The sequence below is a fragment of the Trifolium pratense genome, linkage group LG4 (genome assembly GCF_020283565.1).
Source record: "Trifolium pratense cultivar HEN17-A07 linkage group LG4, ARS_RC_1.1, whole genome shotgun sequence".
In the NCBI taxonomy this organism is placed as follows: Eukaryota; Viridiplantae; Streptophyta; class Magnoliopsida; order Fabales; family Fabaceae; genus Trifolium; species Trifolium pratense.
The window spans coordinates 37,944,576-37,957,812 of record NC_060062.1 but is presented as its reverse complement, the minus strand read 5'-3'; the positions used below and the strand labels follow the sequence as shown (position 1 = coordinate 37,957,812).

General features: G+C 41.2%; 1 protein-coding gene across 1 annotated transcript; it reads left to right on the top strand.

The window, feature by feature from the left end:
* The first annotated feature begins 473 nt into the window (after positions 1–473).
* On the top strand, positions 474–4,118 carry LOC123922627. The gene is made up of 3 exons (XM_045975325.1): positions 474–568; positions 793–2,642; positions 3,952–4,118. Exons 1-3 carry the CDS (start codon positions 474–476, stop codon positions 4,116–4,118), a joined length of 2,112 nt encoding a protein of 703 aa, XP_045831281.1.
* Positions 4,119–13,237: the final 9,119 nt, after the last annotated feature.

Here is a 13,237-nt window from a genome sequence, read left to right as displayed (position 1 = left end):
CTCTTGTAATTATCAATATACTAAACCACTATTCTTAATTCCAATGTAACTCCTCCTATACATGGTGGTAGACCATTTATGTGACTCTTTGTTTACTAAAATTTGCCTCCAATTTTTTTGTATAGGAAATGTGTGTGTAATTAATGTTAAGCATTGGAATAGGTTATATTGGAGTATACAATTCAATTCAAAAAGGGTATAAAAAGGAATTACTTATTTAATAAAGCATAGATTTAAGGAGTGTTCCTTATATAAAGGACCAAAAAAAAAATCCAAACTGTTCCTTATAATAAGGACCGTAGGGAGTAAAAAAAAACTATAGATACATGGGCGCCGAACTCGGTCAATAATAATCTCTGTTTATATTATCATTAACAATGATTAATTTTCGCCGGAAAACATTCATATATTATCACATCTTAATACTATGAGAGAGAGAGAGAGGTAGAGAGAGAGAGAGGACGTCTGCACCTATGGCAAGCTTAGGGCGGCCGTTTCGGTCACCGCCTTCACCGGAAGCAAGGCAGAAACGGTGGGTGATATCAGTGATAGAGAAGAATGGACCGAGGTGAGACGGCGACGTCGGAAAGAGACAAGACAGGATGAAGGAAGACTTGACAGACAGAAACAGAGCAACAATCCCTACAAAAAATCATCTTCAAAACCTGGATGCTTTTCTTCTTGCGATCGATGCTACGCTCATCACCATCACGTTCGCAATTACTCACGATCAGGAAGAAGCAGGTCACGATTCAACAGAGGGCAGGGTTCGTTTCATCAATTGGGTTTTAGGAATCATTCGCGATCCTCGTCCCCTGTTTCTCGTTCACGATCGGTTTATGAATATGATCGACGTTGGAATGTTGATCGGCGATTGGCTTTGGAGGAGGAAGGTGGTCGCCGGCGGTTGAGTGAGGAGGCTAGGGAGATTGGTGGAAGGTTAGGACCCGGCCGTTCTCGCGATCACATGGAGGAAGGAAGAGATCGGTTGGAGTTTGTCAATGGAATGGAACGAGCAGCTTGTGATAGTGCAAAAAATGGGTTATGCAGGAACTGTGTTATGCAGGAAAATGCGTGTGATCTGAAGAAGCAGGAGAAGGGTGTTCCTGCTCACGACCTTGGCAAGGAGTTGGTTAACAACGACGGCGTTGTGCGTTCGGATAGTTCTCTTGGAAATGGCGGCGTTGTGCGTTCCGATACTAAGATAGGTGATGACGGTGCTTTGGGAACCGCCCTCAAACGGTACGTATCTTTCTATTTCACAAATTTTCCTGCACAAATGTCAAATTTTTATCTGAGAAAGGGTTTTGAAGTGTGTGGTGTGCTGGAAGATGTGTTCGTTGCAAAAAAAAGAAATAGATACGGTAAACCGTATGGCTTTGTCAGATTTTCAAACGTTAAAAATGTGACAAAATTGACGAATGCCCTAAACAATGTCTGGTTTGGCTATTTTCGAGTTAAAGCTAGTGTAGCCATGTTCGAACGCAACGATTCCAGGGCAGGAAAGTTTTTGAAGAGGCAAAAGGATGGAATGGAAAAAGGTGTGGATGTGCAGCTGCTGAATGCGGCGAAGCAACATTCAGTGGGATATGTAGCGCCCACAGGCTGGGTTGAAAGTAATAAATCGCTGAGGAAATTTAATAATTCTGAAGATGTCACTGCTACAACTGTGGAGAAGGATCGAAGTGACCCTTTGGAAGGAGTGCAGGTGGGGGAGGTGATTATCAAGCTAGGGGCTCGTCAAGAGGATTTAGTTAAAAAGGCAGAATTATTAAAGGGGAAAGCGCCGACTCCGCATAAGGTTGAGCAACAAAATGAATCGGTTAAGGAAAGCAGAGTCTTCATGCGAAGCTATCATTCGAAGCCCGACGATATGGAGTGGGCTCACAATGGGGTCGTGGCTACAGTCTTTAACGGTGAGTCGATTCCTGTGGTGCAGAACAGAATATTGGATGCGGGTTTCAATGACTTGGTTCTCATTCCAATGGGAGCCGATAAGGTTTTTGTTCGCAGCACTGAGAAATTCGATGCTATGGCTACGATCAACAATGCTAAGGAGTTCTTCCAACTAGTTTTCGCAAATTGGACGCGCTGGGAAAATGAGTCATCAGCTTATCGGAGAGGTGCTTGGGTCCGTTTGTACGGTGTCCCTCTTCATGCTTGGAATGAGCAATTCTTTCAGTTATGTGTTTTTGAAAGTGGTAGGTTCCTCCGAACGGATTGCGTTTCTGTTGGCAAGAACAGATTAGACTTTGCGCGAGTATTAATTGCCACACCTGAACTTGACATAATCAAAAGTAGTGTGACTGTTCTTGTGGATGGAATTCAAGTGGAGATTAAGATTGCGGAGGAAGGGGGGTACACTATGGGAGAGGATTCTTGTCTCTTTGACGAGGAGAGCGAGTCAGAGGAATCCCAAGCTGATTGTGGTGAAGATCATGTGGATCCGGAGGTCTACCGCAGTGTTGAAATATTAGTTGATAGATTTAAGGAAGGATTGGAGGAGGAGGAGCCCGATGAAGTTCAAGGTATGCTGGATAAGGAGATTTATGATGAGTCTGATGCTAGACCAGTTTCTTCGAGAGCCGGGACCCCATCAGTTTTGAGGAAGGGCTCCCAAGATTTGTCCGGAGTCCAGGATGGTCAGGAGGATGCGACCACCCTGATGACTTCACGTCATTACTATGTTTTAACCACATTTTAGGGCATTTATAGATAGCATTTAGTATATTTTTATGCAAGAATAAAGAGGAAAAGAATCATGACAAGAATGCTCGGAACACAAGGATTTGAGGCCAAAAAGTGAAGGAATAGAAGTGTACTGTGCCTAGACCAAGAAAGCATCACGCGCCGCGCCCAGAAGCTGCTAGAAGTGTCTGTAGATTCTGCCAAGCTGGCGCGCCGCGCAGAAACGATGCTGGAATTGCCTAAAGATTCTGTCAGTCTGCGCGGCGCGCAGACGGGCTGGCGCGGGGCGCCGGTACGCAAATTACACCATATATATACTTTTTCTGTTCAGAATTAGGGTTAGACAGTTTTTGACGGCGACAGAGGCACTTTTGAGATCAAGTTCAGAGCACGAAATTCTTCATTGTAATGAATTCTTTCACTCTAATTATTGTTATTTGTATGATTATGAGTAACTAAACTCTATGATTGGATCCTAGGGGATTCTAGTTATTATTGTCTTGAACCATGAATTTCATATGATGTTTTAATATAATTACGAAGTTAGTTTCATTCTATTATCTCTTGTTCTTAATGCTTTATACAACGTCGCGAATTGTTTGATGATTATAATTGTTTGTTTACTAAGACATTAGAAACGAATTGATTGACCTAGAGATAATTGTACAATTAACTTATTCTTTAGACATATAGGTTTGTTAATTGTGAATTCAAGGATTAAAGGGAAACAAACCTCAATTGATTATAGGTCATCCTAAGACATTAGGGATTGATAATCAATTGAGAGGACTATGTACCAAGACATTGGACATAGTTATTTATTTTAATCGAATCATGGAACTAAGTTGTAATTTGTTGATACACATGAAATATCCGAGACAATAGTGATCAGATGAACCGAAAAGGTCCAATCGCCTTCGCATCTTGAAAGAAAACCTTATTTTCTTGTCATTTACTTTCTCAAGTCTGAAATCTGAACACTTACCCCTATTTATTTTATTGCAAATTACTCTCGTATGATACCAATTTACTCCTATTTGATTCGGAACAATCCCTGTGGATACGATAATTATATACTTACTTTGATACTTCATCAAATGGCGCCGTTGCCGGGGATTGTTGATTGAATCAACAAGGCAATTGGACCATACTAGGTAGTTTTATTGTTTTATTTTTATTTAGCATTCCTCTAAGAGGAAAAACATATAAAAATTAGTTCTAAATTGTTTTTTTTATTTTCTTTTTCATTCTTGTGTAGTGCAGTTGCTTCTAAAGGTATTTTCTGGTTGTTTATGCAAGGTAGGAAAGCAGCAAGAGAACTTGTCTTTGATCCTGAAATAGAGAAAACAGCTAAAGCAAACAGAAAAGCAGTTCGGTTAGCCCGAGAGGTTGCCCGGTTAGCAGGTGTTGCACAAGAAAGTAGTTTCTAGTCCAGACACATCGGACAACGAAGCCAACATCATGGCTGGAAATCCACCACCGCCTCCACCAGTTGTGCCTGAAAGGACGTTAGGTGACTATGGCCAAAGAAACAACGGAGAGCTTGCCAATCTGGGTTTTCAACCTAGGAATCCCGTGTCTTTTGACATCAAGAATTCAGTGCTCAACGCCCTTAAAGAAAATCAATACTCAGGGGCTGAAACACAGTGCCCAAATCTCCATCTTGAGCATTTCTATGAAGCATGTGATTACACAGATCCACCAGGTGTAACCGCATCGGATAAGAGGTTGAGGCTCTTTAAGTACTCTTTAACTGGAAGAGCAAAAGACTGGTTAGACACAATACCACCGAATACTATTAACACTTGGCAAGAGTTGGAGATGAAGTTTATGGATAGGTATTTTCCCATTCATAAGTACCTTGAAAGAAGGCAAGACATAACAAGCTTTGAACAAGGAGATTCTGAAACTCTATATGATGCATGAGAAAGATTCAAACTTTATCTGAAGAAATGTCCTAAGCATGGGCTCGATAATCATACCCAGATGCAGCACTTCACTCAAGGGTTGAGAGCTCAAACTAGAATGTTCTTGGATGCATCAGCAGGTGGGTCTTTGAAGAATAAGAATCAAACTCAAGCTAGAGAGTTGATTGAATCCATGGCTCAAAATGAATACCGAGTTCAAAATGATAGAGGTGCAAAGAAAAAGGGTGGTATGCTAGAGCTTGATACACAAACTGCTCTTCTAGCACAATCCACTTTGATGAATTCTCAAATGGCGGCTATGTTGAAACATTTCACCAACTCTTCCAATTCCCAATTGCAAGTAAGGGCAACTCAAGATTTGAAGTGTGATTTTTGTGGGCAAGGTCATGCCAATGGTGAATGTTTTCCTGAAGGTTCGGAGGAAGCTAAATATTTAGCTAATTTCAAGAGGAGCAATCCAAATCATGACCCGTATTCGAACACTTATAATCCGGGTTGGAGAGATCATCCAAACTTTGGTTGGGGAGGAAATCAAGGCTCTTCTCAATCTCAACAACAATCATCTTCACAAAGTTCTCAACAAAGGAAACCGTCTCAACTAGAAGATACTCTTTCTCAATTTATCAAGGTGACTCAAGGAAATTTTGAAGCAATGAAGATTAGCCAAGACCAAATGAAAGCTAACCAAGATATTGCTAACAAGAATCATGAAGCTTCGATTAAAAACCTTGAAAATCAAATGGGTCAATTATCAAGACAATTCTCGGCTACTCAAAATAACGGCTTTGAAGGTTCTACAAAAGACAACCCAAGGAATGAAACTTGCAAGGCGATCAACTTAAGAAGTAGAGTGGTTCCTTCACCGGAGGTCGAGATGAAGAAAAAAAGTGAGACGAGTGAAGAGGGAGTGAAAGAAAAGAAAGAAGAAAAAAATGAGAATGAGGGTGAAGTTGAAAAAGAATGTGGAGTAGAAAATGAGATTGAAGGTGAGATAGAAGAAGTAGTCGAAAATGAGAGAGAGAAAAAAATTCAAAAAGAGAGTGATGAGAAGTTAGTTGAAAAGAACCACACTTTGAAGAAAGATCAAAGCTTAGAAAAGAAGGATAGCAACAAAGGGGAAAACACTTCATTCCATGCCAAGTTGCCGTATCCGCGAAAGAAGAAGGCTACGGAGAAAGAGCACCAACACTTCAAAAATTTCATGAAAATGCTTCATAGTCTCCAAGCGAATATTCCTTTTGCAGAGGCTTTGGAACAAATGCCCATATATGCGAAATTTATGAAGGAGCTTTTGACAAAGAAGCGAAAACCTCTTGATGACGAGACGGTAGACATGACCGAAGAGTGTAGTGCAATAATTCAAAAGAAGCTTCCACAAAAGAAGAAGGATCCGGGAAGTTTCACCATTCCATGCTCTATTGGAAACTTACATGTTAGGAGAGCTTTATGTGACTTGGGTGCAAGCATCAATTTGATGCCCTTGTCTATGATGAAGCGCATCCCGGGTGCCGTGGCGAAACCGACAAAGATGCAACTATCTCTTGCCGACCGGTCAATTACCTATCCACATGGAATTTTACAAGATGTTTTGGTAAGATGTGCTGAATTTGTATTCCCGGCTGATTTCGTGATTCTAGATATGGAGGAGGACGCTGAAGTTCCTCTCTTGTTGGGAAGACCATTCTTAGCCACCGGAAAGGCGCTAATTGACGTTGAGATGGGTGAGCTCATGTTTCGTCTAGACAATGAACAAGTATGCTTCAAGGTGTTTGAAGCAACAAAGTTTTGTGGAGTGGTACCCGAATGTTTCAAGGTGGATGTGTTAGAGGATGTGGCAAAGGATGTGAGAGAAGAAGAATGGGATCATGAAATTGAACTTTTTCTTCAACAATTGGATGAGTGTCAAGTAGCAGAAACGCTAAAAGTGGAGGAGACATTGCTAGTGGAGGAAGAGTTTGAGCCAAGTCCTCCGGGGTTGCAAGAACTTCCTCCTAATTGGAAGTATGTATTCTTGGGAGAAGATTCAAAGCAACCGGTCATACTTAGTAGCTTGCTTACTCCTTTGGAAGAAGATGACCTTGTTAAAGAATTGCAGAAGGATTATGACACTTCGGCTTGGAATTTAAATGGTATAATCCCTGCCTTTTGGTTGCACAAGGTGTATAAGGACGAAGAAGTCAATCCGGGTGTGGATGCTTGTAAAATTGTTATTCCTCCTTTGGAAGGTTTAGTAAAGAAAGAAGTGACGAAGCTAGTTGAAACCGTCATGATGAGTTTTAGGAAAAAGAGTGTGGATGATTCTAAGGAAGGTCCAAAAGGAGCACGAAAGAAGAAAAGAAAGAAGGGGAGGAATAAGAAGATAAAGTTCATTCGCCGTCCGATAATAGTGAAATCATTGCTTGTTGATCAGAATAATTCTCGGTTGAAGAAAGAGCAAATGAGGAGTTGGGGTGAAACAAGTCTGAAATATCCTCCCTAATTTGAAGTCATGGACCGTCAAGCTATTGACGTTAAAAGAGCGCTGCTTGGGAGGCAACCCAAGGTTTTATTCACTAAACAATGTTTTTCTTTGTTTTGGTTTTGTGTTTTGCAGGTTCAAGAAGACAATGGAGGAGTTGGAGTATAGTGCATTCGAAAGCTGAAAAAAAAAAAAAAAAAAAAAGAATCAGGTTTTCAGATATTACCTTCTCCATGTGTACTTTTTGGCCTGCTTCGTGCGTTTATGTTGAAGTTGTTACTTGCTCTTTATTGGTCATGAATAAATACTTGTTTTATTTGTTGTTTTCCTTGAATGTCTTAGTCTTTTTGAAAACCTCACACTATTTGAAATTTGTTTGGCTACCATCTTAGATTCAAAATTGTTGACCAATTGCATGATATGAATGTGTGATATTTTTGAATGTTTCTGATGCATCATAGTGATAATTTAGGCAAAGCTTAGGGACTCTCACAAATATTGACCATAGTTTAATCCAGCAAAACCGTGAGATTTTGAGCCCAAACACTGATTTTTGTTGATTATGAGAATTCCACACTTAGCTATGTCTCTAGAATTTGCGCATGTTCTCTTTAATTGATTTATTGTTGTGATGCACACACGAGGCAAGTTGTTTGGTACCTTGAGCCTGTTTTAGCCACCTTTATCATTGCTTATCCTTTGTTTAACCCCTTTGAGCTTAAAGAAAAAAATGTTTTGTTTGTTATCTAACCCAAGTTATCAAAATAATATATAAAAAAAAATGATTTTCTTGGAGAATTAGATACCTTTAGTGGTTTTTGCACAATGCATGTCACTAAGTTTGGGGTTGCTTTTGGAATTAGCAACAACTTAAGTTTGGGGTGGGTATACTAGAGAACTAAAAAAAAATACAAAATTATGAAAGAAAAATTCAAAAGTTCACCGAGAAAAGAAGTTCGAAAAGAAAGAAAAAAAAAAAAAGAAAAAAAAAATCATGCATGGTGATCTTGAAAACAAAAAGAATTCCTTGAAAGAAAATTTTGTGAAAGAAAATTGTTCTCTAGTATCAATTCTTAAAAAGTAGGGTGGGGTGTTGTATTTATTCAATTTAGTGGTATCTAACTTCAAGTTTTTTTACTCACTTACCAGAAATGCCACCATCCACCTTATAACCAGGCCACGTTATAACCTATAAAAGTCCTCTAATGTGTGTGCTCATGACATGGTGATTGATTTTTGAGAATGTCTGCAAATTTATAGTAGTCTAGTTATGATGTGTTGATTGAGTGAATATTACCCTTAAACAGGAGAGTCGGTGAGGGTGTGAAGAGATTAAGTATGGTCAATCTTTGTTTTATGCTCTTTGTTTTGCCTAAATTTGAAACTGTGTGTATTTGAATCATGACGAAATTGATCGTTGAAATATTATGCAAATTGCGTCTAACTTGATTGGGTTTGAGTTTGTGTAGCCAAATGGATTGAGGTAGTGTTTTGTTTTCTTAGAGATTGAGATATTCCTTGAGGACAAGGAAAAGTTCAAGTTTGGGGTTGTGATGACTTCACGTCATTACTATGTTTTAACCACATTTTAGGGCATTTATAGATAGCATTTAGTATGTTTTTATGCAAGAATAAAGAGGAAAAGAATCATGACAAGAATGCTCGGAACACAAGGATTTGAGGCCAAAAAGTGAAGGAATAGAAGTGTACTGTGCCTAGACCAAGAAAGCATCACGCGCCGCGCCCAGAAGCTGCTAGAAGTGTCTGTAGATTCTGCCAAGCTGGCGCGCCGCGTAGAAACGATGCTGGAATTGCCTAAAGATTCTGTCAGTCTGCGCGGCGCGCAGACGGGCTGGCGCGGGGCGCCGGTACGCAGATTACACCATATATATACTTTTTCTGTTCAGAATTAGGGTTGGACAGTTTTTGACGGCGACAGAGGCACTTTTGAGATCAAGTTCAGAGCACGAAATTCTTCATTGTTCTTCATTGTAATGAATTCTTTCACTCTAATTATTGTTATTTGTATGATTATGAGTAACTAAACTCTATGATTGGATCCTAGGGGATTCTAGTTATTATTGTCTTGAACCATGAATTTCATATGATGTTTTAATATAATTACGAAGTTAGTTTCATTCTATTATCTCTTGTTCTTAATGCTTTATACAACGTCGCGAATTGTTTGATGATTATAATTGTTTGTTTACTAAGACATTAGAAACGAATTGATTGACCTAGAGATAATTGTACAATTAACTTATTCTTTAGACATATAGGTTTGTTAATTGTGAATTCAAGGATTAAAGGGAAACAAACCTCAATTGATTATAGGTCATCCTAAGACATTAGGGATTGATAATCAATTGAGAGGACTATGTACCAAGACATTGGACATAGTTATTTATTTTAATCGAATCATGGAACTAAGTTGTAATTTGTTGATACGCATGAAATATCCGAGACAATAGTGATCAGATGAACCGAAAAGGTCCAATCGCCTTCGCATCTTGAAAGAAAACCTTATTTTCTTGTCATTTACTTTCTCAAGTCTGAAATCTGAACACTTCCCCCTATTTATTTTATTGCAAATTACTCTCGTATGATACCAATTTACTCCTATTTGATTCGGAACAATCCCTGTGGATACGATAATTATATACTTACTTTGATACTTCATCACACCCCCATGAAGGAGGCTCTTATACGCCCTCCTAAACGGTCGTTTTTTAGCAAGCGTACTAGTTCTTGCCCTCCGGAGGCGAGACGCTCCGTTTTGTCAGGGCCTTGGAGCTTGGAATGGCTGCAGGATCAAAATCATGGGGATGCAGGAGTAATCTTTTGAGCAAGTAAGAGGAGCAGAAAGGTGTTTCATCAAGGACAGAACTTTTTTAAAAAGGGAGAGCAGGACCCGAGGAGAAGGAAAGCAGGAGGGCCGCTTCGTCATCCACTTCATAGCATTAAAAAAGTTGCTAGGATGCCAAGCAAAGATCGTTGCGAGGTGCTAAAGGTCTTAAAAAAGAGCGTTCGCCGGCGTAGGGGCGGGGATGAGATTAATCGATCTTGTTCCATGAGTCGTCAAGCTTCTTCAGGAGATTCAGCCTCGTTGGGTTCTGTCAATAATGATTGGAAGAATTGGGTGGCGGTTCAAGGCAATGACCAAATGGCGGTAGATGACGTGTGGGGGATCGGGAAAGCCATTGGGGTCAAGTTTAAGGGAGATAATGTGAATATGTTCAATATTCTTTCTAGGGCGAGCAAAGGGAAGAAACAGAGTTCAGGGCAGATGTCTGGTGCAGGGGGGACCCGGAAGGTTGACGGGTGCTAATGTTGCGGTCTTTTGTTTGTGAGGGTGGGGGGGTTTGTGTTCTGATGAAGATTATTTCTTGGAATATTAGAGGGTTGGGAGGCGCTGAAAAGAGGAAGGATGTGCGTAAGATGGTGGGGGATTTGAAACCCTTTATTCTTTGCATCCAGGAAACGAAATTGCAAAATTGTGATGATTTTCTTTGTAGAACTCTCTGGGGTAGTTCTTCTCACGGTTTCTCTTATCGCCCATCGATTGGGGCGTCAGGAGGGCTTTTAACTCTGTGGGATTCTTCTGAGGTGGAGGTTTGGTCGACTGAGAGTCGAGAGCATGTTTTGTGGTGTCACGGTCGGTTTTCTAGGACTGGGGACGAATTTCATGTGGCAAATATCTACACACCTTGTGATGATGGGGCTAAGCAAGTTTTGTGGGATTCTCTCTCGGTGCGTCTCGATTCGCTGGGGGTAATAAGGTGTGCGTGTGTGGGGATTTTAACGCTGTCAAACACTTAGATGAAAGAAGGTCGGTTAGGAATGGGCATCGATCCTCGGATCATATTCCGTTTAATCGATTTATTGAAGATAACTCCTTGATAGATCTTCCCTTAATTGGACGTAAGTTTACGTGGTTCAGAGGGGACGGTTGTTCGATGAGCCGTCTTGACAGGTTTCTTCTTTCTGAGGAGTGGTGCTTGACGTGGCCTAATTGCAAGCAAATAGCCAAGTTGAGGGGTTTGTCCGACCATTGTCCTCTGGTCTTGTCTGCAAACGAGGAAGATTGGGGACCTCGTCCTTCGAGGATGCTTAAGTGTTGGAAGGATATACCCGGTTACAACATGTTTGTTAGAGAAAAGTGGAACTCGTTTCAGGTTGATGGTTGGGGTGGTTATGTGCTCAAGGAAAAATTCAAGATGATTAAGGAGGCCCTGAGAGAGTGGCACTCGTCTCATGCTCAAAATCTTCCTAGTCGCATTGATACTTTGAAGGTAAGGCTTTCAGCTCTTGATGAGAAGGGGGAGAATGATGAGCTTTCTGAGGCAGAATTAGCAGAGCTTCATGGAGTTTCGTATGATATTCTTTCGCTTTCTAAGCTGCATGCTAGCATCAGTTGGCAACAATCTCGGTCATTGTGGCTCAAGGAAGGGGATGCTAATTTTCTAAGTACTTTCATTCGATTTTGGCAAGCCGCCGACGAAGGAATGCTTTGTCTGTTATTCAGGTTGACGGTGTAACGCTCGAAGGCGTGATCCCGATTAGGCAGGCGGTGTTTTCGCATTTTGAGTCTCACTTTAAGGCTCCTATTGTGGAGAGACCTGGGGTCGACGACCTTCAGTTTAAACGGTTGAGCCAGGTGGAGATTGGTGGTTTAATCAAACCTTTTACGGAGGATGAGGTGAAACAAGCTGTGTGGGATTGTGATAGTTATAAAAGCCCGGGTCCCGACGGCATTAATTTCGGTTTTATAAAAGATTTCTGGGCCGATTTGCGGGGCGACGTTTTGCGTTTCATTCTTGATTTTCATAGGAATGGCAGGTTGACTAAAGGTATCAATTCCACTTTCATTGCCCTGATCCCCAAAACGGATAGTCCCCAACGGTTGAATGACTTTCGGCCTATTTCGCTTGTGGGAAGCCTTTACAAAATTCTGGCAAAGGTTCTAGCTAATAGGTTGAGCCAAGTGATGGGCAGTGTAATTTCTGAGGCCCAGACTGCTTTTGTGAAGAACAGACAAATCCTTGATGGTATTCTAATTGCAAATGAGATAGTGGATGAAGCGCGTAAGTCTAAAAATGATCTTATGTTGTTCAAGGTAGATTTTGAGAAAGCGTATGATTCAGTGGACTGGGGGTATCTTGATGACGTTATGGGGAGAATGTCGTTCCCAACTTTGTGGAGGAAGTGGATTAGAGAGTGTGTGGGCACGGCTACAGCTTCTGTGTTAGTTAATGGTAGTCCGACTGATGAATTTCCTCTTAGGCGAGGGCTTCGGCAGGGTGATCCGCTTTCACCTTTCCTTTTTCTTCTGGCGGCTGAGGGTCTTAATGTGCTTATGGAAGCTATGGTAGCGCGTAATTTGTTTACAGGGTACAGTATTGGTGGACAAGAGTCAATTATGGTATCGCATCTTCAGTTTGCTGATGATACTCTTTTGATGGGGGTTAAAAGTTGGGCGAATGTTCGGGCTCTTCGGGCTGTGTTAGTGCTTTTTGAGTCCATGTCGGGCTTGAAGGTGAATTTTAATAAGAGCATGTTGGTTGGCGTTAATATTCCTGAGTCCTGGTTAGACGAAGCTGCTTCTGCTCTGTGTTGCAAAGTGGGAAAAATTCCTTTTCTTTACCTGGGTCTTCAGATTGGGGGTGATCCGCGGCGCTTGGTGTTTTGGGAATCGGTGTTGTCTCGCATAAAGAATAGATTGTCTGGGTGGAAAAGTCGCTTCTTGTCGTTTGGTGGTCGTCTGGTTCTGTTAAAGTCTGTCTTGACATCGTTACCTGTCTACGCTCTTTCTTTCTTCAAAGCTCCCTCAGGTATCATTTCCTCTATTGAATCTCTTTTCATTAAATTTTTTTTTGGGGGGGGGGGGGGGGGGGGGGGGTGTGAGGATTCTAGTAAAATCTCTTGGGTTAGTTGGAAATCCATTTGTTTGCGTAAGGAGTTTGGAGGTTTAGGGGTTAGACAGTTGAGGGAGTTTAACCTAGCGTTGTTGGGTAAGTGGTGTTGGAGGTTGTTGGTGGACATAGAGGGTTTGTGGTATAGAGTATTGGTAGCTCGGTATGGGGTTAAGGGCGGTAGACTTCGGGAGGGTGGTCAGAGAGGTTCGGTATGGTGGAGGGAGTTAGCGCGTATTAGGGAGGGTGTG

Coding starts and splice junctions, on each gene's coding strand:
- LOC123922627 (XM_045975325.1), top strand. CDS start 474: ATGGCAAGCTTAGGGCGGCCGTTTCGGTCACCGCCTTCACCGGAAGCA. Junction 569..792: donor ATAGAGAAGAATGGACCGAG/GTGAGACGGCGA, acceptor ATTGGGTTTTAG/GAATCATTCGCGATCCTCGT. Junction 2,643..3,951: donor TTTGTCCGGAGTCCAGGATG/GTCAGGAGGATG, acceptor TGTGTAGTGCAG/TTGCTTCTAAAGGTATTTTC.